The sequence below is a fragment of the Pelodiscus sinensis genome, chromosome 11 (genome assembly GCF_049634645.1).
Source record: "Pelodiscus sinensis isolate JC-2024 chromosome 11, ASM4963464v1, whole genome shotgun sequence".
Taxonomy (NCBI): Eukaryota; Metazoa; Chordata; order Testudines; family Trionychidae; genus Pelodiscus; species Pelodiscus sinensis.
This window is the reverse complement of record NC_134721.1, coordinates 5,089,404-5,102,887: the sequence shown is the minus strand read 5'-3', so window position 1 is coordinate 5,102,887 and position 13,484 is coordinate 5,089,404. Positions and strand designations below refer to the sequence as shown.

The 13,484-nt window shown below is 53.7% G+C and overlaps 1 protein-coding gene across 4 annotated transcripts in view; it reads left to right on the top strand.

Moving 5' to 3' along the window:
* The first annotated feature begins 4,128 nt into the window (after positions 1-4,128).
* Positions 4,129-13,484, top strand: part of ADAMTS9 (ADAM metallopeptidase with thrombospondin type 1 motif 9) — a 159,029-nt gene continuing 149,673 nt past the window's right edge. For 3 of the 4 annotated variants that reach the window (XR_012906430.1, XM_075938510.1, XM_075938509.1), the window contains exons 1-3: positions 4,130-4,562; positions 5,846-6,204; positions 8,534-8,696. Coding sequence is in view for 3 of the 4 variants with exons in the window: in XM_075938510.1 (XP_075794625.1) it covers positions 4,472-4,562; positions 5,846-6,204; positions 8,534-8,696 (613 nt within the window). In the remaining variant the exon portion in view is untranslated. Of the gene's footprint in view, positions 4,563-5,845; positions 6,205-8,533; positions 8,697-13,484 lie in introns of all 4 variants that reach the window. The other variant, XM_075938511.1, reaches the window with a different exon arrangement.

Below are 13,484 nucleotides of genomic sequence, written 5' to 3'. Positions count from 1 at the left end.
AGGGATAATGGGGTGTCACTGGCAGGGACTATTCAGAATTTTAAGCGCCATACAACTCATGCGTACATTATCCAAAATGATTAAATAAATTTTAAACAGCCAAATGCTGCGCCTCCCCGAGTTAGAGACGCACTTTAATACCAGCCTGCATCTGACTGTACAGGAGCTTAAGCACAGAACACAGATCTCCTGGGATCACTGCTGTGTATTATTTGAACTTTAGTATTTGATGATTTTGCTTTTCCAAATACAACTGAAAGTTCATTCAAAATAATTTATCATTATGGGAGGCACTGAACGGAAAGGGGACTAGGATGGATTAGGACAGCAATTATGCAAAATTATGAGTTTGAATCCCATCACTGCATTATGGTTTTAAAATTTTGCCCCTTGGAAATTGTACCCTACATATTTTATCACTGAAAATATGGAATGAAAGATTATAAAATTCTCCGAGGGAGCAGATAATTTGCTTTAGTAATTGATGATACAATATTGATCCTTGCTTCTGCTTTCAGGGTTCTTATTTCTCCCCTTTCCTGTTTCCCTGTCTGCTGCTCAGCTTTTGCAATATTCCTATCTATGACAGGTGTGACTGGGAGAAGTTCTGTGGCCTGCAGTCTGCAGGAAGTCAGAACTGATTATCACGATGCTCCCTTCTGGCCTTGAAGTCCATGGATCTATATATGTATTTCTTCCCCTTTCCCTCTGAGGCTACATCTAGACTACAGACTTTTTTCGGAAGAAGATTTTTTTCGGAAGAGATCTTCCGAAAATCCTTCTTCCAAAAGAGAGCATCCACAAAAGTGCATCGAAAAAGTGATCTGCTTTTTTGAAAGAGGGCATCCAGACTGAATAGAGGCTCTCTCACATGTAAGTTGTGATTGCTATGGATGGAATGGCCACCAGAGCACCTGTGCTTTTTCCTCTTCCCCCTTCTTCCGAAAGAACTCCATCTTCCCCATCCACACACCCCTTTTCGCAAAAGAGCTTCTTCCTCGTAGAATGAGGATTACCAATGCTGGAAAACCTACCCTGTTCTTTCGATTTTCTTGCAGAAGAACGCAATTGCAGTGTGGACATTCCTCAAGTTTTGTCAGAAAAACAGCCATTTTCCCAACAAAACTCTGTAGTGTAGACATACTCTTAGGGTGTGTCTAGACTACAGGGTTTTGTCGACAGAAGTGGACTTTTGTCGACAAAACTATACCTGCGTCTACACTACCGCTGAGTTCTGTCGGCATAACGTCGACAGAACACAGCAGTTTTGTCGACGCTGGTAAACCTCATTTTACGAGGCATAACGTCTTTTGTCGACAGAGTTCTGTCGACAGAAGGTGTTATTGCATCTAGGGTTGTGTCTAGACTACAGGGTTTTGTCGACAAAGCAGCTTGCTTTGTCGACAGAACTGAATGTAGTCTAGACGCTCTTTGTCGACAGAAGCTTTGTCAACAGTATCTGTCGACAAAAGCCTGTAGTCTAGACGTACCCTTAGTTTCCAAAACATGGCTCCTACCGTCTCTCCTTCTGTCCCTCCCATAGGTTCAAGCTAAGACAGGGAAATCAAGGAAACTCATTTGGTGACTGTGATAGGCTGGTAGGGTTTGCCTGACACACACCATTGTGTTAGCAGGTGTTACTCCTGCTCTAAAAGGGTGAAGCAAGTTTTCTAGACTCACCCGTTGAGCACATAGAAGAAGCTAGGTAGTTTTGGGGATTCCCTTTTTGGTTGTACATCAGCCCCAGCTGAGGTGGCTTTTTCAGGCCTCCACCACTGCAGTGACCCACTTTTGTTAAGAGCCAAGAGAGAAAATGCAGGAGCAGTGGGTTTGCATGAAATGCCAAGTGGGTCTAGGAGCTTGCAGTTATTTCAAAATTGTTTGGTGTCTCTCATATTTTGAGGGTTTATTTTAATTTGTTTGTGCCTGCACAATTAACAGAGGGCATGTTCAAATGCATGTTGCATACGCAATGTACAAAAAGAGGAGCAAATGGGGGAAGGAAGAATGATGGAGGCAATTCAAAGCATGGGGAAACACCTCCATTATTCTGATTCTGCTAGCATACTACACCATGAAAAGGAACTGGAGAAAAAGTTGCTATCTTCTAACACTGAACAAGAAAGTTTATTAGAAGAACATTATCCCTGGCTTCACTGAAGACCTGTCTCCATCTGGCCCAGGTGACAGATTTAATGAGACACAGCACACATTTATCCTTGCATGGAACAATTTGTGGAACTCCTTGCCAGAAGGCACTGTGAAGACAAAGACTTTAACAGGGTTCAAAAAGAACTAGGTAGATTCATGGAGGTTAGGTCCATCAATGGTTATTATGCAGGATTGGTAGGAATGGCGATGATTTCCTGTTCTGTTCATTCCCTCTGGGACACCTGGCATTGGCTACTGTTGGCAGACAGGACACTGGGCTAGATGGACGTTTGGTCCGACCCAATATAGCCGTTCTTATTTTCTTATGTTGGTCTTCACATTCATTATGTAAAGTCTGATAACTTTTGCTTCAAGTTCATATAGACAGTAAAGTAGTTTAAAAACACTGGATAGATGATAAATAGCTTCCTTTCCATTTGATTATCAGAGGGGACGCCGTGTTAGTCTGAATCTGCAAAAGCGGCGAGGAGTCCTGTGGCACCTTATAGACCAGTGGTCCCCAATGCGGTGCCCGCGGGCGCCATGGCGCCCGCCGGGGCATTTGTGTGCGCCCGCTGACAACCTGGGCCAGCCCCGCCCCCGGCGTACGGGAGGCGCCAGCCCCAGGCGCACGAAACGCACCGGCGCTGGGTGCGCGGCGCTCAGGTGGCCCCAGCCCCAGGACACATGCGGGCGCTCGGGCACGCGGTGCTCGAGCAGTGCCAGTACCGGCCCCAGGTGCCTGGCTCGGGTGGCAGCGCCGGCCCCGGGCCCACGGCACAAGGCACTCGGGCGGTCCCAGCCCCGGCCCTACGGCACATGCCGGCGCCGGGTGCAAGGGCATCCCAGTGCCCTGGCGTGCCCCCGGACGCGCGGCTCCACCTCCGGGCGCCCAGCGCGTGAGTGGCCCCACCTCCCAGGTGCCCGGCACGTGAGTGGCACCACCTCCCGGGCACCCGGGAGCCTCTAAAGGTTGGGGACCACTGTTATAAACTAACCGAAGTGTAGGAGCATAAGCTTTCGTGGGCAAAGACCCACTTCGTCAGATGCATCTGACCAAGTGGGTCTTTGCCCACGAAAGCTTATGCTCTAACACTTCAGTTAGTCTATAAGGTGCCACAGGACTTCTCGCTGCTTCATTTGATTAGAAGCCTTTACATCTGACAGTATCTTCCTACTTCCTGAACACAGGGGGAAAATTAAAGAGACTACCCCAATTTAAATTTGGAGCTCAATTTAAACTAGATTTTTTTAACATAAAGTGTCAGCCCAGTGTAAATATTTTGACTATTAGAAAAACGAGTCACTAACGTTCTGCACGCAGAAAGCATAACTGACTACAGTATATGCAAAACTGGGACAAACAGGGCTGCTTGTAATGGTCCTAACTCAGAGAAACAGGCAAGAAATCCAACTGCACCCAAAGTAGCAAGTGAAATGATGTTTTTAACACAACTGTGTCCTTGCAGGAAACCAAAGTAAAGCGCTCAGCTTGTTTACAAGGTAAAGCTGTTGACTTCTTTTCCTGTTTTTATTTCTTTTCAAGACAAGGGTTGGGTCTCATTCCTTCGGATGCACTTCAGTAGAGTTTCTCCTTCAGACTGGTGGAGAGATGAGCTGACACAAGGCTGGAAGCGCTGCACGTGTTTTCAGAAATCCAAGGTGCCCAGGCGCTACCACCCAAGGAACAATTAGATTCTCCAGTCGAGGAGGGACTAGGAAGAGCATCCCCAGCCACAAAGCACAGCTGGGGTAGTGTTCAGGTCCCAGCGTGGCTGGGTGGGTGGCCAATCTCCCACCCCGGGACGGGAGTCCTGGCCTAGGTACTGAAGCGGGCCAGGTCTTTCCCCCTGGAAAGCCGGCCTCCCCATCTTCCTTGGCAGGGGAGACAGTGACAGGCTAAGGCAGGCAGGGAGGAGCCTTCCTGCGGCAGAGGCGGGCTCTGTGCGCATTTGCTCTGCCGGAGACCGCCCCCCTCCGGTCTCCCGAGCTGGTTCCCAAGAACTCCGAGGGCACACGGGAAAGGGGGGGGGGGAGGAAAACGCAGCCCCCCGCAAGTGCCGCCGCAGGCTCGCCCCCGCTCCCGCCCGAGCCCCTCTGGCTGCACTATGCGGGGGTCCCCGAGCCCCCGGCCGCGGCGACTCCTCCTCCGGCCGCGGCCACTTGCGCTCCCCGCGCCCCGCTCGGAGGAGCGCGATTCCCACGTTCGCTAGAGGGAGGCTGGGGCAGCGCGCTGAGGCTCTCCCTGCGCCGAGCCGCCGCCGGAGCGAGGGGCGGGGAGGGGGAAGCTGCGCCCGGCTCGGGAGCCGCTCACACCACCATGCAGCTGGCGCTCTGGGCACTCTTCCTCCAGGGCGCCTTGCGCGCGGCCAGCGCAGCAGCGAGGGGGCGGCCGCCGCCGCCCGGACACGGTAAGAGGATGCCCGGGGATCCGCGCAGGGGAGCTCCCCCACCCCCGTTTCTGGAGGGGGTTCTGCTCGGAGCAAGGCGTGGGGGGGGGGGGGGTCGCGCTGCCCCCGGCTCCCCCCGGCGCGCCCGCGGGGATCGCTCGCCAGGAGTTTGCAGAGTTGTGGGCGGGGAGCGCAGGCTGCCCGGGGACAGCAGCGGCGCTCACCCGGCTCTGGCCGCTTCCCGGGGGAGCTTTCTGAAGCGGGTCCCAAGCTGAGGGTAGCACATAACCCTTTCCGGGGAGGAGGGGTGCGGGGTTTGGGCTAATGGCAGTGCCTGGGGGGCTGACGCGGGAGCTCCGGATTCTTGTGCCTGACGGGTTTGCACGGGAGCTCCGGATTCTTGTGTCTTACGGGTTGACACGGGAGCTCCGGATTCTTGTGCCTGACAGGTTTGCACGGGAGCTCCGGATTCTTGTGTCTAACAGGTTTGCACGGGAGCTCCGGATTCTTGTGCCTGACAGGTTTGCACGGGAGCTCCGGATTCTTGTGCCTGACAGGTTTGCACGGGAGCTCCGGATTCTTGTGCCTGACAGGTTTGCACGGGAGCTCCGGATTCTTGTGCCTGACAGGTTTGCACGGGAGCTCCGGATTCTTGTGCCTGACAGGTTTGCACGGGAGCTCCGGATTCTTGTGCCTAACAGGTTTGCACGGGAGCTCCGGATTCTTGTGCCTAACAGGTTTGCACGGGAGCTCCGGATTCTTGTGCCTGACAGGTTTACACGGGAACTCCGGATTCTTGTGCCTGACAGGTTTGCACGGGAGCTCCGGATTCTTGTGTCTGACAGGTTTGCACGGGAACTCCGGATTCTTGTGTCTGACAGGTTTGCACGGGAACTCCGGATTCTTGTGTCTGACAGGTTGACACGGGAACTCCGGATTCTTGTGCCTGTCTGATTTGCACAGGCGCTCCGGATTCTCGTGTTGCTGTTTCTTCTGGGAGCAAGGACTGTCTTTCGGGGGGAGGGCCGGTGGTGTGTTTGTACAGCACCTCCATCAAGAGGGGTCAGGGTTTGGCGTCTCTAGGTGCTCTTGCAATGCAAATAATAGTGCACCGAGTGCTTGTCCCTTACAGGCAACCTAGCGGAGCGCTGATTTGTTTTGTAACTATAGCTACCTCCCCCCACGCCTCCCCCAGAAAGCCAAGCCGCCTCGCTTGCCTCCCAGCTAAGCCTGCCGGCGAAATCCCCGCCTGGCCGGAGAGGGAGCGCTGCTTTACACGGGCACGTGTCTGTTCCTCTTTGCAGCTCACCGGCTGGAGCAACTCCGCGAGTTCGAGATTGTCACCCCCCGCCGGGTGGACGAATTCGGAGCCCCCCTTCCCACGCACGCCCCCTTCCAGCGCCAGAGGCGAAGTGTCCCCGCCGATCCGGAGCCCGCGCCCTCCTCCCGTGCACACTACCGGCTCGCCGCCTTTGGGCAGCAGTTCCTACTGAACCTCACGGCCCACTCCGGATTTATCGCGCCACTTTTCACCGTCAGCCTGCTGGGGGGGCCTGGTGGGAACCAGACGGAGCTGGCCAGCGATGTGAGGCACTGCTTTTACCGAGGCCACGTCAATGCCCAGCCCCGGCACACCGCCGTCATCAGCCTCTGTTCAGGGATGGTAAGTGGCTTGCAGGGCGTCTGGAATCCGGATCTCGCCGCGCTTTGCGTTCACACGAAAGAGGCGCTCGCGTAGGCGCCTTTAAACTCCTGCCCTGGGGCTGGGGCTACCGAGTGGCGCCTGTAGCAACGCGACTCCTCCCCCAGGAAAAGCGAAGTCGCCACAGCTGCGTTCACACGGCGCTCCGGGAAGCCGGAGTCTCGCCGGGGCTCAGGAGGCGGGTCCTTTTCACACGCCAGTGGCCAGGAGCGGCAGCGGGAAGGTGGGGTCACCCCGGGCGGTGCCTCTGGCCGGACGCCAGCAGCTTTTAAGGTGGAGAAAGCAACGGGGAGCCCCTCCCCCCCAACAACCAACCCGCCCCCCCGCATGTGGACCCCTTCTTTGCGGTCCACACCGGAGCCGAGCCTGGTCCCAGGGCGGGGAGAGGCGCCCCCACCACCTGTGGAATGTGGGGGCTCCCAGCTGGCAAGCTCTGCCCCAGGGACCCCCCATGATTGGTGCGGCCTCCCGGGGGTGGAGGGGCTGCGGGTGGGCTCTGGCTGCAGGACTGGCGGGGGTGGGTGGAGGTTACACTCTTGCGAGCTGCTCCCCAGCTGGGGGGGTCACATTGCTCCCCCCCCAGACGTGCCACTCTATGAGCTGGCCCTCCCTGCCCCAGGACCACCTTAAGGAGGGGCCCGGCCCAAGGCTGCTGGGGATGTCAAGGCACCTTCTCCATCCTCCCAGCTGGGGGAGGCAGCCAACACAAACAGCTGTGCAGGAAGCTTGGGAGAGAGGGGGCTGGCTTGGCTGCTTGCCCTGGGGCGGGAAGCTGAAGGAGGGGGGCTAAGCTGGGACTGGGTGGGTCAGGGCACATGCTGCAGGGGCAGTTCTGACATGGGAGGTACTGGGCCCTCAGCCTGCCTGGAGACTCCTGATCCACCTGGCTGGAGCCTGGCCGAGTTGGGAGTTAGCCCGGAGCGCCCAGGCACGATGCTTAAGGGTTTGGATTTGGAACGTGTCCCATATGCAGAGAGATTATAACAAGATTGAGACTTTTCACCTTAGAAAAGAGGAGACTAAGGAGTGACATGATAGAGGTCTATAAAATCAAGACTGGTATGGAGAAAGTGAATAAGGAAAAGTTGTTCATTTGTTCCCACAATATAAGAACTAGGAGTCACCAAATAAAATTAATAGGTAGCAGGTTTAAAACAAACAAAAGGAAGTTTTTCTTCACACAGCAGCACACAGTCCCACCTGTGGAACTCCTTGCCAGAGGGTGTTGTGAAGACCAGGACCTCAAGAGGGTTAAAAAAAGGACTAGATAAATGCATGGAGGTTAGGTCCAGAAATACTTATTAGCCAGGATGGGCAGGAATGTTGTCCCTGGCCTCTGTTTGTCAGGTACTGGAAATGGGTGACTGGAGAGGGATCTCTTGATGATTCCCTGTTCTGTTCCCTCCCTCTGGGGCACCTGGCATTGGCCACTGTTGGCAGACAGGACACTGGCCTGGATGGACCTTTGGTCTGACCCAGTCTGGCCGTTCTTATGTTCCTTGGTTAAGCCTCACTCTGTCTCCGGTGCCACAGCTGCCCACTGGGACACGGGCAAGCTGCCGCGAGCAAGCCTGTCCTCAGAGAGGCAGGTGGACGCACTGTGCCCAAGGCTGGGCCTGTGTTCTCTCGTGGCCAGTGCGGCTGATGTGCAAAGCTGGGATGGTGCACAGGTGCCTTGTACCTGCAGTTGGCAGGAGGCTAGACTACCTGCCCCTGTCGGTCCCTTCTCACCCGGTGATTCTACCTGTTAGTCTTATGGGATGTTTTCTTCTCCCATGGCCTGCCACATAGGCTAAGAAGCTTGGGTATCCTCTCCTTGGCAGCAGCTTCGCCTGGTGAGCTCCTGTCCCCGGCCTGGCCTCCGGACGCTATGCTCTGTATTTCTCTTGGCATATCTTATGTATGAGAAACAGAGAGGGCAGAACATAACGGAGCCCAGCTCTGCTCCAAGATGCACTCCGGCATCTCCCACTGCGACCGGGAGTCATTTTGCAAACCTGTCTGAAAGAAGAACTTCCTGGGTCTAATAGGTGTCCTCTCTTCACACAGAGCTGGCTTCTGCTCCATGAATCCTCTCCCTGGTTTGAATAGGGTTGGCTACTCGCAGAGTCAAGTGCTACTCGGGGGGGTAGAATTGGGCCCATCGCTGTCCACAGCTGGGTGGCTTGCAAAACTGAACATTGTTAGGATGTGTAAATGCCCCCAGAACTCCCACATGTCTCATGTCACCACACCTATTTCATTATTGTCTCCCTGGAAGCTGACGACTTGTCTCTCTCTTGACTCTCAGCTAGGCATGTTCAGATCTCACGATGGGGACTATTTCGTAGAGCCGCTGCTGTCACCCGATGAACAAGAGGAGGAAGAAGAGCACAGTAAGCCACATGTGGTCTACAGACACCGTGCCCTGCAACAAGACTCCCCCAGGAACAGGCATGCTTGTGATACTTCAGGTATTTGTTTGGGGATTCCCCGTACGTTCACTCCTATGACTAAGCACCATTGAATTATAGTGGAGAGCCACCTGTTCCCCACGAGATGGGAGAGGACATTGGAATTGTTCTTGCTAGAAGTAACTGAGGGTGTGGCACAAAGGGGCACATATGAGCGTCTAGGCGTGGAGCTCTGCTTTTGCTCAGAGGAGGTGCGTCTGGTTTTTGACGTCTACTGTCATTGTTAAGAGGGTCAACCTAAGACTTAGTTCTACTTCTTCCACCGCTATCTTCGATCCCAGTCAGGCCTACCGCGAGGTGAAGTAGTCATCTCTGAGCCCTGGTGCCTAAAATGGCTTCTGTGTCTGTTCACCTTACTCTTCTTCCCTCCTAACTATAACCCCCAAATGCATAATTTCTACAGCATTTCAGCGGGCACTCACTTGTGCCTTCACCTTCTTCCTTTTGATTGCTATCATTCCCTCCATCGCGGTCTTTCTAAGCCCCATCTCTCCTTCCCAGAACTCAGGACCGGCCCACTACATTTTGGCACCTGAGGCAGGGAGCTCAAATGACGCCCCCATTCCCCTCGCTTGGGCCAAAACTTTGAAAGGTCTCAATTCTGCCTTCTTCCTGTTCTACTCCTCTCATGGTCCTGCTCCGCTACCTACATATGCACCAGCAGCAGACACAATTTTCTACACTCTGGATCCTAGTGGCGCCCTCCCCCCCCCCCCCCCCCACACACAGTCTGGCACCTGAAGCGGCCGCCTCAGTTTGCCTCATGGTAAGGCAAGCCCTGCCAGAACTGGTCCAAAATGCAATGGGTCGTCTCTTCTCCCGGCCATTCTTCTTCCTTGGCAAAGGTCACTTAAGTCGATCCGTCAGAGCATTACTTCCTGCGTCCCCCATTTTCTCCATGTGCGGGCGCCACGCGTTGGTGTACTAAATCTACAGATGTGTCTTGCGTGTTAGATTGCCACTTAAATACAGTGGGCATGAATCTACCAACCTTCCTCAAGGGAAATCTGCTTTGGACTATTTTGTGCTGCTTCCGTATTAAGGGCTATGCAAATGTACGTTGTGTTTTGCACGGGTGGCTCATTTGGGCAGTGGTTTTGCCATTCAAATGCGAGTCCGTGTAGTAAGCTGGTAGGGTGATCAGAGTGCTTCAAGGAATTGATCCCAGACACTAATCAAACCCAAGGTAGATTTATTGGTAATGGAATATGATGGTACCCACACGTATACGCGTATTGGGGGGAACAAAGGGACATCTCATAAGGCTTTTATTGTTTGTTCTTCCAAGGGTTGCTGCTGGACTATGCCACTCTGGTTTCTCTCTTCCAGCTGTTTCTGCTCCCTTCTTTGAGATCAGATGCAGGAGACTCAGAACAGTTGGAAAGAAACATGGAATCTGGCACAATTCATCAGCACCCCTTGGAGGAATGGAGCGGCCAATCACGGAACTCGCTGCATCTAAGGTAGATGGAAAGGCCCCGAACACCATTCAGGGACTTTCCCTTTGTGCGGTGCTCATAAATCATTCCACCTTCTGACGCGTCTCCTGCTTTTGGGTTAGATGTTTGTGTTACACAAGCTTTTGCAGGAAACCGTCCTGCTGTTTATTCTTCTTGGTTATCCATGTCATCTTCCTCTTTTCCTTTGCTGCTTGTTCTGTAGTGCCCCATACAGGATGGAAAAAGAGGAGCCCCAATTAGTTAAAGCTCTTGTGATGGGGTCATCCAGCCTCATATCTCTTCTAGGACGGTCACGCCCCAAAAACAGAGCTCTTGCCAGTAGTGCCCGCTGGCTTAGTTCACAGTCCAGCTCTGGCCTCTGAGGCTGTCCAGCCCTCTGGCCCAGACAATAACACCCTCTCTCAGGGCAGATGGACTCTGCGGCCTAGTCACACCCACTGTCAGGCCCAGTGGCCTAGTCTATATAGCAGTTCGTGCTGCCCCTTTCTTGTAGGGTTGCCAGGTGTCTGGTTTTTGCCTGGACTGTCCATTATTCGGGGCCCCCATCCAGTAAAAAAAAAAAAACCCAGAAAATACCGGACATGTGAAATGTCTGGTATTTCCTGTTTCCTTCAGATGGAAGCCCGATGGGGACAATTTCCCCTTGCTGCGTCTGGTGGGGGAGAGGGAGTGAGGAGCGCAGGGACAATTAAAAGCACAGTGACCTTTTATTGAGCCAAAAAAAAAAAAAAACAACTTTGGTCTTCCCTCCCCTCACCCCCCATATTTTTTTTGCTCACCAGAATTTTTTCCCAGTGTTTTTTTTTGGGGGGGGGAGGGGGCGGGCATTGTGTTTTGTATTTTTTGATAAACCGCCTGGCAACCCTACTTTCTTGCGGTCACTGGGGTGGGGGTAAGGAGGCCCAGGCCCACCCTCTCCACCGGGCCCTAACTCAGGGCCCTATTGGTGGTGGGCGTGTTCCCCCAACCACCAGCTCAGCGGGGAATCCCTCCGAAATACGCCAAGCTCCCTGGGTCGCCTTCTGGCTCCCTGCCCTTGGCCTATTTCCTATCCCTGTCCGGCTGCGCAGGGGGCTGCACGGGCTCCGGCTGCTACTCCCTCAGGTTTGGGCTGCTCCTTTGGGTGCGGCTCCTTCCGCTGCTGCTCCCCAGGCTGTGGCCCCTCGGGCTCCTGCGCCTCTGGCAGCAGCGCCTGGATGAGGACGGGAGTTCCTTCCCCGCCGGTGGCCAGCCCCGACTAACCAGCTTCTCTGGCCTTTCTACTAGGGCTGCAGCTGGCATATGCCCAGCAGGGCCACGGAGGGAGCCCTTCTCCCCCCAGTAAGCCTCTTCACCCCCACCCTCCCCAGCCCAGCCATGGCAGGGTTGGTACACCCCGTCGCAGCCCTGTTCAGATACTAAGGTTCAAGCCCAAATCAGGCAGCGTCGTTCTCCTCTCCCCCTCCCTCATTTCTGGTTTTAACCATTTTAAGGGGCTCTTCTGCTGGTGGCTAGGGATGTAAAAAGTCGTTTGCAAAGGGAACCGTGTAACCACTACACGTCCTAGTGGCTACACAGGTGCACGCGCTGCAGAGCCCTCAGAGAAGCCACTTCTACAAGGGCTGCGAGCCCCACTCTCAGGGACGCTTTGCTACAGGCTCTGCAGCTGGCTCCCTGGGACCGGGGCCAGCAGCCCCTGCCAACCCTGTTCCCAGGGAGCCAGCATATGACATGAGGCAGGGGCAGGGGCACAGACAGGGCCTGCTCTGGCTGGCCGAAGCAGCTTCTGTTTGCAGAGGGCTCTGTGGGACTGGAGCAGCTCCCTGCCTGGGGTGGGCAGTAGTGCCTACTGGTTAACCGGCACCGGAAAGCCTCACCCATTAAGACTAACCTTTTACATCCTTACTGGTGACGGGGGCTGTGTTGTTAACTCTGGACCCTGTTGCAGCAGAGACAGTACAGTGTTTCAGCAATGTTCCCTCTAATCTTTTCCACCCACGTGTGGAATAATTTTGTGTGCACTGGGGCATGTGCAAATGTGCACCACCCATTGATGAAAAAACCTCGCGGTGGGCGCTCTGCTCATCAGCCGGGCGGCATTTGAATCTGTCCTGAGCAGCTGCACGAGTGCACAGGTTACAGGGAACGCTAATGGTCAGTGGCACTATGCACTACCCTCACCCCCTCTAGCAGCCAGAGAGTAGCTCAGTGGCGGCCTACGGAGGGGAAAAAAAGTGAAGTCCAGGAACATTTCTCAGGTTTATCTTTAGGCGTCAGTTTGGAGCCACGTTTGGGGCAGATTGGCTGGTGTGACTATGGCAGGGGAAAAGGAAATGATCTCATTAGAGCCTATGAGCTCAGTTGTATTGTACCTGGGGTCTGTCGATTACATTAACGTCTACTCTTGCTGCAGCAAACATGTGAAAAGTCCATTTGTACTGCCAGTGACTGGGAAAACCGGAAATCTGCCGGCAGAGGAAATTCAACCCCAGAAACGATTTTAGACCCCAAATCTGCAATGAGCTTTGCACGGACAGACGCCGTGGCTGTTTTTGGATGTTTTTCTGAAAAAACTCTGCAGTATAGACATACCCCCAGAGTTTATGGAGTTGACTTTCTGTGAAACCTCTCCCAGCACATACACGTTAAACCCTAAAAGAGACCAAAGTACAACAGCCCACAGGCTACTTCTCAGCGGGTCTTGATTTAGTCCAACGTATAATACTCCCCCAAAAGGAAACCTCCTCTCTAGCTCAATAAACCACGTTGGTTCTTCTTGCATTCCATTCTGTACCATTTCCAAGGGGCTTGGAGGAATGCGGCTTCCAACATGTTCGCTGTTCCCCAACACAGTATGTCTGTACATTTCACACACGCACCTCAGTTGCGTTTATATCTGTGGCTTCGCTCTTCCAACCTGCCTCCTCTGTTGGGGTTTTGAATGTAATGGGATTATTTTCAAAAAGAGAGGGGAAGGAAGCCAGCCCCTTCTGTGCATTTATGTCTCTCCTGTGTTCTTTTCATCTTTGTCTGGGTTTTGCTGCCGCATCTCTTTCCTTTTTGTCTCTTACATCTCTCCCAGGTGGTGAGTTTGGTCACTTTAGTTTTGATCTTTTGCTGCTCTCTGTTCCATACTCTAGCTCTTTCACACCTCGTCTGGAGCTTTGTGCTAGAATTCTACCTGTCTCTGTTGCATTTCCTTGGTATTGTTCTTGTTTATTATTTTACTCCAGATTTGCCCTCTTCTTATTGCTTTCCCTGCAGACCCCTGGCAGGGGCTATATTTTGAACTAGCTGTTTCTGTTCCTTCCATTCCAGTTGTGTTCTGATATCTGTCCCCTTACCACCT